General features: G+C 36.6%; 1 protein-coding gene across 1 annotated transcript in view; it reads left to right on the top strand.

Annotated features, from left to right (window-relative positions):
* COG5 (component of oligomeric golgi complex 5) overlaps positions 1–17,486 on the top strand; it is a 386,458-nt gene that overhangs the window by 296,786 nt on the left and 72,186 nt on the right. The window contains exons 12-13 of the mRNA XM_037010866.2: positions 4,676–4,880; positions 17,039–17,200. Of these exons, the coding sequence (XP_036866761.2) occupies positions 4,676–4,880; positions 17,039–17,200 (367 nt within the window). The remainder of the gene's footprint in view (positions 1–4,675; positions 4,881–17,038; positions 17,201–17,486) is intronic.

Raw genomic sequence — 17,486 nt, 5'->3', positions numbered from 1 at the left:
GAGAAGATAGGAAGAGAGAAAAGGAGCACATACACTATTTCTATCCTTTCATTTCTAGGTGAATTACCTCTAGGTTTAAGATGGGTCTAAACCTTCACTTTTTTTCACTATTATTAAATTTTAAATTCAAGAATAATTGACATACAATATTGTATTAGTGTACAACATACTGATTTGCTATTACATACAAATTACCACAATAACCATTTAAACATACAACACTTATTTGTAAGCTTTAAATGTATTTGATTTAAGTAACTTAGAGTTAGATAATCAATCACATTTACTGAGATACATAGTCAAAGTTGGGCTATCTGAAACCTTCAGCAGTGGTTTGAAGATAAGATTTCTTGACATTGAGCATACTTTCCACTAAAAACAAATCTTAATTCATTCTATGATTCAAGAAATATTTATTTAATTCTATTATTCCAGGCACTGTACTGGGTACCAAATATGCATTGAAGAAAACAAGCATTGTCCTTGTCCTCATCGAGTTTACAGTCAAATGGAGAAAACATACTTTAAACAGATATAATTGGAAATTGTGGTAAATCCAAAGAAGGCAAAGAACAGATTGTTATGAGAGAATAACCAGAAGAATATGATTTAGATTAGAGGTGTTAAAGAGTGTGCAGGATCTGAGATTTTTTCTCTACTTAAGAGGGCTGGTCTGTCAACGTTTTCTGAATATTGTCAGAAGACACAGGACTCCTGGTTCAGAGCCAAAGCACTTTATTACTCACAGCACAGCAGGCAGCACGAGTGTCTGCATATTTGTTGGTTACTCATGCCTCCAAGTCTCATGGAGAGACACAATATGGGCCCATGTGGATAAGCATATATGCTGTGAGTTTGCATTGCACATGAGAACTTCAGGCTTGTAGTAGACATTAAGCATGTCTGCTCTTCATGAGCAGGGAGTAATTTCATCTCTCAGCATTGCTTGCTACAAATACAAACCTGATAAATGGCCTGGATAAAGGGTACCCACGGCTTTGCGTTAATGGCATACCCTGCAAAAACATGTAGGGGCATTCAGGGCCATGGTAGCTTGCTTCTTCACAAGGGGAGGAGGGATTTCAAAGATGTCTCCTCTGAGATAATTTTTTTAAAAAGCTTTACTGTGGTATAATTGACATACAATAAGATGAACATTAATTTAAAGTATATAATGTGTTACCTTGACATATGTGTACATCCAGGGAGCCATCACAGGAATTAATATCAATGAACATATTTATTACCTACAGAAGTTTCCTTGTACCCCTTTGTAATTCCTTTCCATGCCATCTCCTTTCTCCTTCCCCAGGCAAATGCTGATTTCCTGGAACATTGTACAAATTGAACGATATAGCATGTATTATGTATTCTTATTTGTCTTTAATGCAGCATGATTATATTTAGACTTACCCATATTGTAGTGTGTTCTTAATGCTGAATGGTATTCGATTGTATGGACAAACCAGTTTGTTTATGTATTAGATATTTGGGTTTTTCCCATTTTTTGCTGTTGTAAATAACAGTGCTTTCAGTATTGATTTACAAGTCTTCATATGGGCATATACATTTATTTCTATTAGATAAATATCTAGAAGAAGAATGAGTCCACCATATGGTAGGTATATGTTTAACATTTTAAGGAAGTAACAATCTCTTTTGCAAAATGAATATGTAATATTTCCTTTCCACAAACAGCATACTAGAGTTCTAATTCCTCTGTCCTCACCAATATTTGATTTTTTAAAAAAATTTTTTATTAAGGTATGATTGATATACACTCTTATGAAGGTTTCACATGAAAAAACAATGTGGTTATAACATTTACCCATATTATCAAGTCCCCACCCATACCCCAATGCAGTCACTGTCCATCAGTGCAGCAAGTTGCCAGTGATCCACCATGTCCCTTCTCTGTGATACACTGTTCTCCCCGTGATCCCACACACCATGTGTGTACTAAACTTAATACCCCTCAGTCCCCTTCTCCCTCCCTCCCCAGCCACCCTCCCACACCCCTCCGCTTTGGTAACCACTAGTTCATTCTTGGAGTCTCTGGGTCTGCTGCCATTTTGTTCCTTCAGTTTCGCTTCATTGTTATACTCCACAAATGAGGGAAATCATTTGGCATTTGTCTTCCTCTGCCTGGCTTATTTCACTGAGCATAATGTCCTCCAGCTCCATCCATGTTGTTGCAAATGGTAGAATTTGTTTCTTTGTTATGGCTAAATAGTATTCCATTGTATATATGTACCACATTTTCTTTATCCATTCATCTGCAGATGGGCACTTAGGTTGCTTCCATATCCTGGCTATTGTAAAAATTGCTGCAATGAACATAGGGGTGAATATGTTTTTTTGAATCTGAGAAGTTGTATTCTTTGGGTAAATTCCAAGAAGTGGGATTCCGGGATGAAATGGAATTTCTATTTTTAGTTTTTTAGGGAACCTCCATGTTGCTTTCCACAATGGCTGAACTAGCTTACATTCCCACCAGAGTGTAGGAGGGTACCCCTTTCTCCACATCTTCGCAAACATTTGTTGTTCTTAGTCTTTTTGATGCTGGCCATCCTTACTGGTGTGAGGTGACATCTCATTGTGGTTTTAATTTTCATTTCCCTGATGATTAGTGATGTGGAGCATCTTTTCATGTGTCTGTTGGCCATCTGAATTTCTTCTTTGGAGAACTGTCTCTTCAGATCCTCTGCCCATTTGTTAATCGGGTTATTTGCTTTTTGGGTGTTGAGGTGTGTAAGTTCTTTATTTATTTTGGATGTTAACCCCTTGTCGGATATGTCATTTACAAATATATTCTCCCATACTGTAGGATGCCTTTTTGCTCTGCTGATGGTGTCCTTTGCCATACAGAAACTTTTTAGTTTGATCTAGTCCCATGATTTCACTTTTGCCTTTGTTTCCCTTTCTCGAGGAGATGGGTTCAGGAAGAAGTTGCTCATGCTTATATTCAGGAGATTTTTGCCTATATTGTCTTCTAAGAGTTTTATGGTTTCATGACTTACATTCAAGTCTTTAATCCATTTCGAGTTTAGTTTGGTGTATGGGGTTAAACAATAATCCAGTTTCATTCTCTTGCATGTAGGCTGTCCAGTTTTGCCAACACCAGCTGTTGAAGAGGCTGTCATTTCTCCATTGTATGTCCATGGCTCCTTTATCATATATTAATTGACTATATATGGTTGGGTTTCTATCATGGCTCTCTAGTCTGTTCCATTGGTCTATGGGTCTTTTCCTGTGCCAGTACCAAATTGTCTTGATTACTGTGGCTTTGTAGTAGAGCTTGAAGTTGGGGAGCATAATTCCCCCTGCTTTATTCTTCCTTCTCAGAATTGCTTTGGCTATTCAAGGTCTTTTGTGGTTCCATATGAATTTTAGGATGATTTTCTCTAGTGCGTTGAAGAATGCTGTTAGTATTTTGTTAGGAATTGCATTGAATCTATAGATTGCTTTAGGCAGGATGGCCATTTTGACAATATTAATTCTTCCTATCCCTGAGCATGGGATGTATTTCCATTTATTGGTATCTTCTTTAATTTATAACATTTTGTTTTTTAAGCATAGCAATTCCAACATGTATAAAATCATATCTCATTGTGGCTTTTTTGGATATAACTCCAAAAGCAAAGGTACCAAAAACAAAAATAAACTAAGTGGCACAAACTGAAAAGCTGCACAGCAAAGGAAATCATCCACAAAATAAAAGGGCAACCTGCTGAATGGGAGAAAGTATTTGCAAGTCATATACCTGACAAGGGATTAATAACCTAAATATGTAAATAACACATACAGCTCAATAACCATAAAAAAAACCAAACAATCTGATTAAAAAATGGCAGAGGATCTGAATAAATGTTTTCCCAAAGAAGACATACAGTTGGCCAATGGGCACATGAAAAAATACACATCACTGGTAATCATCAGGGAAGTGTAAATCAAAACTGCACTGAGGTATCACCTCACACCTGTTATCATGACTAATATCAAAAAGAAATAACAAGTGTTGGCAATGTTGTGGAGAAAAGAGAACCCTTATACACTGCTGTTGGGAATATAAAATGGTGAAGCCACAATTAAAACATTACGGAGATTACTTAAAAAATTAAAAATAAAACAGCAATGACAATTTTATGTATTTATACAGAATATTTAAAGATGACTTTCTGTTTTCTGAGTTTTAATCTAAAACTATTTTGGTTAAAGAACGTTCTTTGTATGACTCTAAACCTTTTGTATTTATGGCATCAAATATTGTCACTTGGTAAATGTTCCATGTGCACTTCAAAATAACATGTACTTTGTTGTTTTGGATGAAGTATTGTCTAAATGTCAATTAAGTAAACTTTGGGTATTATTTGAGTTTTCTATATGTTTGCTGATTTACTATGTACTTGTTTTATTGAGAGAAGGAATTGAAATCTTCAGCTGTCATTATTGATTTGTCTATTATAGGTTAATTTCAAAATACATGGTTCATATATCAAATGCAGTAAATAGTCTGGGAGGAAAGTTACTAACATTTTAAAAAGCTTCATTAGAACACATCTTTGGTTAGTCCTATAGTGTAGGCTATTTGTAGCATCATTTAAATATATAAAGTAAACTATTAACTACTACATTTTATCAGTTTTCTAATCTGTGTTATTGTTTTGCTTGGCAGCGTCTATGTTTTTGAAACAGGCATTTGAAGGAGAATACCCTAAATTATTGCGCCTTTATAATGACTTATGGAAGCGTCTTCATCAGTACAACCAAAATATTCAAGGAACATTTAATGCAAGCGGAACTGTAGACCTGTATGTTGACCTACAACACATGGAAGATGATACGCAAGACATATTCATACCAAGAAAGCCAGATTATGAGTATGTTCATTTAATGAAAACTCTTTGTTGCCATGTTAAGGATTTTGTCGTTTATTTTTATTATAAATTATAAATTGAGAATATGCTAATCTTCTAAATATTTGTAATAATTGTTATCTATTTGTATACCTTAAAAAACTTTGCAACATTTTTAACTGAACACTCAGACTTCCTCAATTGAATAACCTGTTTCCTGACTAGAATCCATTTTAAAGTATAACACCACATAGGGTGAGTAGAAGCTGTGAGATGAATGTATGTGATCATTATCTTTTAATTGATAATATACCTGCATTTATATCAGATAGCATCATTACTGATGAACTCGCATAAACATGGTATAGAAGTAACTGGTGTGTTTAGGAACTATGGGGGATATAAATCTTATGCTGGGATAGCTTCTCAGTCTCGTAGGAAAAAACTGAGTATAGTCAAAATTAAACCTGAATATCCTCAGATCACTTATAAAGTACAGTTTATGTAGCCATACCTAGGAACCACACTGGGAAACATTATACCATCTCAGTAAGTTTAAACCAGATAGCTTTTCCTCCCAAATTGAAAAGTATTATTCTCAAATTTCTATTTGAATACCAGATCTGTTGATTGTGTTATACACTGTCTTTTAACACTGGACTTTTTTTTTGGTATTTTTTATTTTATTTTTTATTTTGGTATCATTAATATACAATCACAGGAGCAACACTGTAGTTACTAGGTTCCCCCCAATTATGAAATCCCCACCACATACCCCATTACAGTCACTGTTCATCAGCATAGTAAGATGCTATAGAGTCATTACTTGTTTTCTCTGTGCTTATAGTGCCTTCCCTGTATCCTCTCCTCCCCCCATGTTATGTGTGCTAATCGTAAAGTCCCTTATTCTCCTCCTTCCCTTCCCACCCACTCTTCCCAGTCCCTTTCCCTTTGGTAACTTAGTCCATTCTTGGGTTCTGTGATTCTGCTGCTGTTTTGTTCCTTCAGTTTTTTGCTTTGTTCTTATGCTCCACAGATGAGTGAAATCATCTGGTACTTGTCTTTCTCTGCCTGGCTTATTTCACTGAGCATAATACCCTCCAGCTCCATCCATGTTGTTGCAAATGATAGGATTTGTTTTTTCTTATGGCTGAGTAATACTCCATTGTGTATATGTACCACATCTTCTTTATCCATTCATCTACTGATGGACACTTAAGTTGCTTCCATTTCTTGGCTATTGTAAATAGTGCTGTGATGAACATAGGGGTGTATATGTCTTTTTGAAACTGGGATCCTGCATTCTTAGGGTAAATTCCTAGGAGTAGAATTCCTGGGTCAAATAGTATTTCTATTTTGAGTTTTTTGAGGAACCTCCATACTGCTTTCCACAATGGCTGAAATAGTTTACATTCCCACCAGCAGTGTAGGAGGGTTCCCCTTCCTCCGCATCCTTGCCAGCATTTGTTGTTCCTAGTCTTTTCTATGTTGGCCATCCTAACTGGTGTGGGGTGATATCTCATTGTGGTTTTAATTTGCATTTCTTTGATGATTAGGGATGTGGAGCATCTTTTCAGGTGCCTGTTGGGCATTTGAATTTTTTCTTTGGAGAAGTGTCTGTTCAGATCCTCTGCCCATTTTTTATAAGGGTTATTTGCTTTTTGGGTGTCGAGGTGTGTAAGTTCTTTATGTATTTTGAATGTTAATGCCTTGTCGAATATATCATTTACAAATATAGTCTCCCATACTGTAGGATGCCTTATTGTTCTGCTGATGGTGTCCTTTGCTGTACAGAAACTTTTTAGCATGATGTAGTCAAATTTGTTCATTTTTGCCTTTGTTCCCCTTACCCAGGGAGATATGTTCATGAAGAACTTGCTCATTTTTATGTCCAACAGATTTTTGCCTATGTTGTCTTCTAAGAGTTTTATGGTTTCATGACTTATATTCAGGCCTTTGATCCATTTTGAGTTTACTTTTGTAACACTGGAATTTTAATTATTGTGATGAGACTGATGCACAGAACAACAGATTATCACCTACCTTGTAAGAACAATCTTGAATAGATTCATGAGTGCTATTTGTTTCTTTTAAAATTAAAAAATACTTGTATTTGAATAGTATCCACTCTAGTAAGGAGTTGTGAGTGGTAAAATATAGAATGTAGAAGTTTTGACTGGCATAGTAAGTGGCATGAGAGTAAGCTGGAATTATAGAATTAGACCACATCTTTCCCCTTCAGTTACTCTTTCACGTTAAACATGAAGATTAGATTAGGACTAATGGAAGAGGAGACAAGAAGACTGAACCCATATCTGTTGATCTACAAAGATCTAAAATATTAAGTTTTCTTAAAATACATATAAAATAGCTTATTAGTATCACTGTATTTATGGCTTAGTTTTATTTTTAAATCCACATTTTGGTACCTAAAAGCTCTGGAAATATATACTTAGCAAGTGGAAGTAGTGGTTTTTCTCCAAGAAGTAGAATTTTTATTTTGTATTTTCTGCTTTTATGTTAAATGAGTATATGTTCCTTCTGTGTGTCTTCTCTATGAGAAAGTGACATTTGATCTGAGATCTAAATAACGTGAAGAAGTCAACCGTGGAAAATCTGGAGTAGGATAATTGTAGGCAGAAAGAACAACAAATCTAGAGTTCTTGAGAAAACTAAAATGGGGAGGTTGAGGAATAGAAGGCTGGAACACAGTGATGAAGAAGGGAGGGGTATAAAATTGGGTCAGAGAGGAAGGGAAATGTAAGATCATGTAGGACTTTATAAGCCATGATATAGGGTTGAGAGTTTATTCAAATATAGTGGAAACCATTGCTTTTAAATAGAGGAATGATATGAATTGGTAACATTTCAGAATTAGCAATCTTTTCTTAAGGGGGAGGGCCACCACAGGGAAGAGGAAATGGGAAATGGAAGCCATTTGGTTTATCCAGACAAGAGATGATGATGGCTATAACTAGGATGAGCAGATGAGATGGTAAGAATTAGATTTTATTGATTCACAAGATATTTTAGAAGTCAAGCAAATAGAGTTTGCTGTGATAGATTGTATTTGAGAGGCAAAGAAGAATCAAAGATATCCTTGGACAAGTAGTCCACATTGTTAAAGTTGTTAGAGTTGTTAAAAGAGTTGTTGAATGTGGATCATTTTTGGGAGTCTTCATAATATACTTGTTTTAAATCATGGGAGTGGAGGAGATTCTATAGGGAAGATACATATAAAGAGACAAGATAAGTACTCTTGTCTTGATTTATAGATTGGGCAGAGGAGTAGCAGCCTGCAAAGGAGACTGAGACAGAAAAAAGTGGTGTGAGGTAGGAGGAAAACTCAGGGACTGAGGAACCCAAAGAATGAGTTCATTTAAGTTGGAGGTGGAATAGTTAACTGTGCCACATGATACTGAAAAACAGAAGCTTAGGACTGAGAATTGACTCCTCAACATAATAAAATAAGATTATAAAAGGCCTAGATGTGAAGTGATAGATACAAAAGCATTATTAAAATTGATTAAAGACAGAATGGGAGAAGATTGACTTCTGGGGCAACAGCACTCCCCCACTTCGTTGAACACTCCCCAAGTGAAACTGTTAAACTGTTAAAAAAAAAAAAAATTCAGAGCCTCTGGAAATGGTCCTAGAAGAAAACAGCAAATGATAAATTGTCTACTCAAGAAAATCTATGAAAACTCAGTAAGATAGAATTCCATAAGACTTCTAATTTTGAACGAAGACTGTTCCCCCTTCCCTTCTCTCAGCTTAGCAAGGCATAGACTTTACTCCCAACGATAGCAATGAAAGACTCTCTCTGCCCCCAATTGGAGGGCTTTGTAACTGGGAGGAGAAAAGCCTCAGCATTTCTTCTTCTTCTTCTTTCAACTGCCTGTAGCTGAGGTGAAGTCTCAGGCAAATGAGATTAAGAGTTGGGTGCTTCCTTATTGTGCACAATGCTCACTTAAGAAGTGGAATCTCTATCTTGTTGGGCTTCCTAAAAGTGCTGGGGCCCAAATACACCTGACCCTTACTTTTGAAATAGTGGTTCTAGGCAGCAAAGGCGAGCTGAGAGCACCTCAGGCTGCTGCTCCCCTCCACTGAATTCCTAGAGTGAGTTTACTCAGAGAGAAGCTTACCATTTCTTCTATTCCCAATTTAAGAGCTCTGGCATAAAGATTTTGCATGGGGGAGAAGCAGGCAGTAAAACAGTTAACTTCTAATTGCCTTCTAAAGTATCTCACTTCATTTGCAATAGAGCCTGGAGAAATTTAAACTTGAGGGCACTCTCAAACACTGTGGAGGTTGTAGTGAAAGGCTATGGGGGAGGATATTCATGCATCTAATGAAGATGCAGACTATAGACCAGCTAGCTTTTTGGAGAGATTCAGGGACTCAGACTATTGGAAGGAGCCCTTGAGGGTCTGAACAAATACCAAACATGACCTCAGAAATGATTCTATCAAAGGAGCTGTAATTAGATTGGATTCATTTGTAAAGGAATTTATTTTCCAAGGCATGGTTGAAAAATCTGCTGGCAATTAGTCCAGTTTAGCAGCTGAGTATGGTCAGAGAAAGAGGAAAGAGAACTTTGCTAGTACCCCTGTCATCCCCCTGTCATCCCAAGGTGACTCTGGGCATACCCAAAGCTGTGCCTCTCTGAGGTGCAACATCAGAGGTTTACACTGCTGGGGAGAGATAGATGTCATTAAAATAATTGAGCCAGTCACTAAAGAAGCAAACAACAAGCCCTAGAGGAGGGGAGGACCAGTACCTGAAGCTGTTATAATGTATTAATCTTAAATGTCCAGTTTCCAAAAAAATGATGAGGCACACAAAGAAACATGACTGTATGACCCATACACTGGGGGAAGAAAAGCAAGCAACAGACACTGCCTGTGAAAGTGATCAAATATTGGATCAAAGAGAATAAGACTTCGAAGTAGCCATTATAAATATGTTTACAGAGCTAAAGGAAAACAGGATTAAGTAAGGAATATATGATGACAATGTTGCATCAGATAGAGAATTTCAATTAAAAAGAGAAATTATAAAAAAGAATCAAATAGAAATGCTGGAGTGGAACAGTTCAATTACTGAAAATTTAAAACTGGTGGGAGTACAAGAAGAGAGAGAAAGGGTAAGAAAAAATATTCAAAGAAATAATTGCTGAAAACATCCCAAATTTATTGAAAACAGCGGTCTACACATTCAAAATGCTTGACAAACTCCAAGTAGATTAACTCATGAAGAGAACATAGTGAAAAAAGGCTGAAAGTCAAAGACAAGGACAAAGTTTTGAAAACAGCAAGAGAAAAATTGTTAATCACTTATAAGGGCACCCCCTTAAGATTTACAGCTGACTTCTCAGCAGAAACAAAGGAGGCCAGAAGGTAGTGGGCTCAGAGTTTTCAAAGAAACTGAACAACAAACCTGTATCTAGTAAAGCTGTCATTCATAATGAAGAGAAATACTTTTATAGATAAACAAAAACTTAGAGAATTTGTTGCTAGCAGACCTAACTTACAAGAAATACGAAAGGAAGTTCTTCAGGCTGAAAGCCAGTTACCCTGGCTGGTAATTCAAATCCTTACAAAGAATACCACCAAAGATAACTGAAATCATAAAAGATACTATAAATACATATTTTCTTCTTTCTTCTCTTACCTGATTTAAAACGCAGTTACATAAAATATGTATAAAATGTATTGTTGGACTTACATAGAAATGCAATGTTTGTGTATACATTTGCTGGTAATAGCATAAAGAAGGTAAAGGAGAGCAAAGCTGTGATGTTCTAAGGAAATGATGACAGATGGTAGAAAAATAGACGTAACAACTTTTTGTCCATTTTGTAATATTTATAGACATAATATGTATAGCAATAATACCACAACAATAAAATAATTAGGAAGAAATTTAACATAAGTAAGTATAAAAACTCTGAAAAGTACAAAATATTTTTGAAAGAAATGAAAGATCTAAATAAGTAAAACAATATCCCATATTTATGGATCACATCACTTAACATTGTTCAGAAGCAATACATCCCAAACTGACCTGCAGATTCAACTCAGTTGCTGTCAGAATCTCAGCTGACTTCTTTGTAGACAGTAACATGCTGCTTCTGAAATTCATATGGGATTGCAAGGTACCTGGACTAACTGACTCATTCCTGAAAATGAAGTATAAAGTAAGAGTCACACTTCCCAGTTTCAAAGCCTACTAGAAAGCAATGGCAATCAAAATGATATGGTACTGGTGCAAGGATAGGTATATTGATCAGTGGAATAGAATTAAGAGTCCAGAAAAAAAACCCATATATTTATGGTCAGCTGGTTTTCAAAAAGTTTGTCAAGATTGTTCAATGGGGAAAATTTTATTTAAAGTAACTTTTTGGTAAGTTGTGCTGGATAGCTACATATAAAAGGATGGAAGTTGGACACTTACCTCATACCTTATACAAAAATTAATCCAAAATGGATCAAAAACCAGATGTAAGGTCAAAAATATGAAACTGTTAGAAGAAAATATAGGGGCGAATTCTCATGACTTAGGATTTGGCAAAGAACTCTTAGCTGTGACACCGAAAGCATGAGCAACAAAATACAAATTGATAGATGCATATAAAATATATATGAGGCTATCTCAAAATTAAAAACTTTTGTGCTTCTGTTTGGGGAGCGTTGTTTATTTTCCTTGGTCCTTGTCCCCACCACAACAAAGAATTGAAGGGCAGAGACACAGTAGTGAAGCAGAGTAAAAGTTTTGTTTAAAGTGACTTAGAGAAGAAGTGCAGCAGGCAACCTCACCAAGGAGAGGTGCCTGAAAGGTTTGGAGAGAGAAAGTTTAAGATTAAAAGGTTACACACTTAGAAAGTGTGGGTGACCTCAGAGAGTGGAGCGCACCCTGAAAGTTTGAAAAAAGAGAGTTTAAAGTTAAAAGGTTACGCACTTAGAAAGTGTAAGATAAATTCTAGCCAAAATAAGCAGGCGACGAGAGGCAACAAAGGGTCAGGCAGTTTACTTGAGTGCAACTCCCGGGTGATGTTCTGCAGTCTGGGTATTACAGGCCGGGAAAGTCACACCTGGTCAGGGAGGTGGGGGCTTATAAGGGGTTAGGAGGGGGAAGAGTGGGCAAGCTATCCTAGGGGGCGTGGAGAGGTATGATTGGCTAAAGGTGACATGATAGACAACTAGAAGCTTTTTTTCCTTCCAAGAGGGAGGAGGCTGACATCCGGGTCTTAGTTGGCACATCAGAAGGATGGAATTCAGGAAGAGCTGTCCCCTTTCCATATAAGGCATGGACCTTGGGGTCTAGTCTGTTCTCCTTTTATGGTATCTCTCTGTTCTGTTTGCATGTCCTTGTTTTTCCTTCCTCCAACCTAACAAAGTGCAGGTGACCTCAGTGAGAGGAGCACCACAAAAGGTTGGGGGTTCCCCCTTTTAAGGATTCTTTAGAAATATGACCAATGGCGGGGGTGGGGGGTGCAGACTTGTTAAGGGGTCTTTGAATACTTAGAATGAACTTAACACAAGGAAGTTCCTGCTCTGATTTCTCCCTGGGATACCTGCGTCTTGGTCTGGGAGCAAATCAAACAGGCTGCCTGCCCAACCCCCAAGGTGGGTTGAGTTATTGTCGGTTTGCTAAAGAGTAAGTTAAGAATCTTACATTTTTAACTTCTGGGTATTAAAATACGATCTTTAAGGTGTAATCTTTCCAGCCTTCTACTGTGTTATGGCTAGGCCTGCATGCTAAATTAGTTGCCTAGGTTACAAATCACTTAATTTGGGCAGGAAGGAGAAAAAAGCAGCATATAGGTAAAGGTAAAGAAAGTATGCTGGGCCTGCATAATTAACACAGTAAAGACGTGTGCTGTGCTGAGGTACCTTCCTTTATCTAGGAAATATTCAAACATTCCAGGCCAAGTTGCTACTGGCCTTTTGAACTTTAATTGATGAATTTTGGGTCTTTTTTAGTGGACTTTCTGGCTTTTTTCTCGTTCTACCCTGCTCATATCTATTTTCCTGCCTCACACTTCAAAGAACTACATCAAGAATAGGAGAAAATATTTGCAACTCGTCTCTGGCAATAGACTTACATGTAGAATATATTTAAAAACCCTTACAATTCAACAATGAAAGACAAATTACCGAATTTTACAATGGGCAAAGTATCTGAATAGCTATCTCCAAAGAACATAAACAGATGGCCCACAAGCAAATCAAAATAGGCTTAACATCATGGAAATGCAAATCAAAACCACAAATGAGTTCCCATTTCCCACCTACTAAAATGACTGTAACCAAAAAGATAGATAATAAGTGTTGACAAGGATATAGAGAAATTAGAACCTTCATACATTTGGTGGTAGAAATAAAAAATTCACAGGGCTTTGGAAAACAGTTTGTCTGTTCTCAAATAATTAAACACAGTTATCATATGACCCAGCAGTTCTCCTTCTAGGTATTTAGTTATGACAAATAAAAACATTTGGTGTTGCTGCAGAGAGAATGAGGAATTATTGTTTAATGGGTATATTTTCAGTATGGGATGATGTAAAGGTCCTGAAGATGAATGGATGGTGGTGATGGTTGCACAACCATGTGTGAATGTACTTAATGCCACTGAACTGTACACTTAAAAATGGTTAAAATGCTAAACTTTCTTTTTTACCAGAATAAAAACAAAACATACTACACAGATTTTTAGAAATATATTCACAAAGCAATTTGTACACAAATGTTTAATAATGCCAAAAGATAGAAACAACTCAAATGTCCCTCAACAGACAAATGGGTAAACAAAAAGTGATATATTCATATAGTGGAATGCTATCCAGCCATAAAAAGGGATGAGATATTGATTGATGGTACAACATGACTGAACCCTGAAAAGATTATACTGAGAGAAGCTAGGGACAAAAACCACATACTATGTGGTCCTATTCATTTGAAAATCTGGAATAGCCGAATCTATGGAGATATAAAGTAGATTAGTGGGCTTAATATTATGCATGGGGTGAGGAGGTAAAGGGGTGACAGTTAAAGGGTTTGGGGTTGATAAAAACCATTCTGAAGTTGAGTGTGGCGATGGTTGCATGGTTGCACCCATCTGGGTAGATACTAAAACCCATTGAATTTATATACTTTAAATGGTTGAATTGAATGTGAATTACATATGTGAATTAATATCTAAATAGTTTTTGAAAAAGAAATGGGAAAAGAGGCAGTGAATTTCCTTTTTTTAAGTTTTGGTATGAAAAAATAAATAAGTCTCCTTTTTCTTTGAGGTAATAGGAAAATCACAGAGAATAGATGAAGTTACAAATGAAAAAAAAAAACCTAGAGAGGTCCAAGTTGATAAAGGTCATTGCTAGTGGTTTTGGTCTTAGTGTAGAAGCAAATGGTTGCTTACAGGGAGTGGAGAGCTGTAAAAGTAAAATTTCAGGTTGTGGGTAAAATCGTAACATTTCCAGAATATCTCACGTGGCTTTAGTGTATCTGCATGTCAATATTTGTTCAGTGGTGGAAAGAAGTATGGCTTTAGTGCGTTTGCCGCATTCCTCAGGGGTGGAGAGAAGTTCATTTCCATATTAATGGGTGATTACCTGGGCTATGGAGGGCTTAGGGTTATGTGTACCTAAGAGGTTTAAGGGGCGGGAGCTGCCTTGCTGGCTGGCTGACTTCTTCCAGAGCAGGAGAGAGAGATCGGCCACACTGCAGTTTGTGAACAAGAAACGGATTTTAACTTTCTCCTTTTGACTGATTTTGGTTTTTAGTGGTATTTTGCCCTGAGATTTCCTCTTCCCGGACTTACACAGGTTAATACTTTGAGCTTCAGGTCTCTTGAAATGAGGTATTTGTATAAATGTTTAATAGATACAATTTACTTGTTCTCTGCAATACTTAGGCAGCTTAGCAGTAGATAAAGAGACATCTAAATAAGTTTTTATTAGTAAGAGGTTTGAAAGAAAGGTGAATTAGAAGAATTAGGATGCTAATGAGAGCACCTTGAAATGGTCGGCTATGATAGATACGGACAAATGACCAGGTAGGCCGATGGAGGATGAGCAGGAAGGGTTCCATACTGATGGCCCCACTAAGGTCAAAGAGCAAGTTTGTCAGTAAAATCTATTTGTTGATTTACGGGCTTGGCATGATTTGTTCCATCTGTTTTTTTCTGTAACTTCATCTTGTACTGTTCTGTCACCTAAGTTCTCTGCTCCTTGCAAACACAGCCAACCATGGTCCCTTCTGGGGCCCTTTGCACTCCTGGTCTCACCTCGTAGAAACTCTCACCCTGGAAATCTGTCTGACTTGCTCCTTCTCTTCCCTCACATCTTCTCAGTAAGCCCTCCTTCATCCTATCTAAAATGAGATGGAAAAAAAGAGAAAAACACCTAAATATATTCTCTAGCCTCTTTCATTTTTCTCTTAGAACTTACCACTCTTTATTGTATTCCATATTGAACTCTTCAAAAAAATTTTATTTTTTGTGTTTCTCATCAGTATGTAAGCTTTAAGAGGATAGGGAAGTTTTGTTTTGTTTTTTTAATTGACTTCACTGCTTTGATACCTGCACCTAGGAAATACCTGGAAAATTGTGGAGACTTAATAGTATTTGTGGGAAGGAAGAAGATAAGAGGAAGAGAGGGTGTGTAAAGTTGTCTTCAAGCTTAGAGATCTTAGAAATGGAGCAGTTCAAGATGGTGACTCATATGTGGAAACTCCATAATAAAGCTAAAATAAAGGTGGACTAATAACACAGGCTAGATTTTAGAAAAGTTTTCAGTTTTGGCATTGTAGTCATCAAGGATCCTTACAAGCAGATTTGGAGAACAGGAAGAGCGTTTAGTACTTAGAATTCATTGTTGAAATTTCTGTGGAAAAAAGGCATATTAAGGTCAGTAAATGACAGGAGCAAAAATAGAGAAGACATTTAAATATAGATGATATGCACTTCAAAAGAGGACTGCTGCAGACAGATTTAGACATTTGTTTTTCCCTGTTGCCTTTGTGGTCTTTTTGTCTTCACTTGCTAGAGAAGTTATTACAGTTAGCCCTTTACCTGCACAGTGCTTCTCTAGACTGTAAAGCACTTTTAATCTGTAGCTTCCCAGCACTTACCTAGGACCTGGTACATAGTATTCTCAGTAAATATGTGTCAAGTGAAATACTTACTGAGTGAGAAAACGTGTTAAGAGATAACTTTGGAATTATGATGTAGGAGCCAAGAGCATTCTGACTGCCCTTGTCAGCTGACCAGAAAGGGTTGGAAAGGGAAAAAGCCAAGCTTCATATATTATATGAAGGAGCAGGTCAGATGTTTTCAATGTCAGCATTTAGGATGAAGGGGGATTTGTTAAAAAAAAACAAAAAAGATGATGGGCTGGTAAAAGGATCATAAACAGGAGTGATATGAGATGATAGGGGAAAACAATGGTTATAGACATTTGATGGTATTTGTCAAAGGAAAAACATAGGACCCAATGATGGGGCTGCTAATGATAACCAGCACAAATGATTGAAGACGGGAAGACAAAGGAGGGAAGAAGTGTTTAGTAGGCCAAATTTTACTTTATGAAGAATACTGTAAAACTAATCAGCTTAGAACTCCAATTAGGAGTACTTACGTGATTGTAGGACTTTCACAAATACTTTTTATTTTGTGCTCATTCTTAGTAACAGTTTTGGCATGGGAAAAGGCTGATAAAAACCTAGACATATACCCTCCTCTCAGACAGTGAGCCTGTTTGGGAAATGGCGACTGAGGGTGAGCCGGTTTAGGGGAGTGGAGCAGGTCTCTGCAGACTTTCCTCTTAGTGTATGCTTGGATAGTCTTTAACAACAGGATTTGCTAAGTAAAGGCATGGTCCTGTTAGAATTGATACGATTTTACAGTGTTACTCTTTCAGTTTCAAGTGACAGACTTCCTACAGTAGGTATTGGTGCATATTATATTACATTTGTACCTAGGAATGCTTAGTCCTTAATAAACATTTACTTATGTATTTGTAAGTATATTTGTACATTCTTAAACAAAATTTTTTCTTTTTCTTCATATAGTTACATTTTATACAAGAGTTATTTAGGTTTTAAGAAAGGTATTTACAGCGTGATATAGTAGCATTTAGTTTTGTATAAGTTCATTTTTAATAAATTTTGTTCCCACAGTCCAGAAAAGGCCTTGAAAGACTCACTGCAACCCTATGAAGCTGCATATCTATCAAAATCCTTATCTCGACTCTTTGATCCTATAAATTTGGTTTTCCCCCCTGGTGGTCGTAATCCTCCTTCTACAGATGAACTTGAAGGCATCATTAAAACTATAGCAAGGTATGTATTTTTTATATGTAATGGCATGTCATAAAATGCCTGCCACATTTGTTAGTGGTTTATGATAGCAGTACATTTTTAATTTGTCTCAAATTATTCAAGTAATTAGTCCCGCAATTAAATCAAGCTTTGCAGTGAATGAGTGCACAGAGTGAGTACTTGAGATTCTAATTAACAAAAACCATTTCATTACAGTCTAAAAATAGTCTAAGTATTCCATATCTTGTCAAGGATGCAAAGTAAACCTAATTTTTCATTCTATTGTAAATTTCTAATATTACACAGG

The sequence above is a fragment of the Manis javanica genome, chromosome 6, assembly GCF_040802235.1.
Source record: "Manis javanica isolate MJ-LG chromosome 6, MJ_LKY, whole genome shotgun sequence".
NCBI classification, from domain to species: domain Eukaryota; kingdom Metazoa; phylum Chordata; class Mammalia; order Pholidota; family Manidae; genus Manis; species Manis javanica.
Note: the sequence above shows the minus strand (reverse complement) of the source record. Positions and strands in the feature narration are given on the sequence as shown.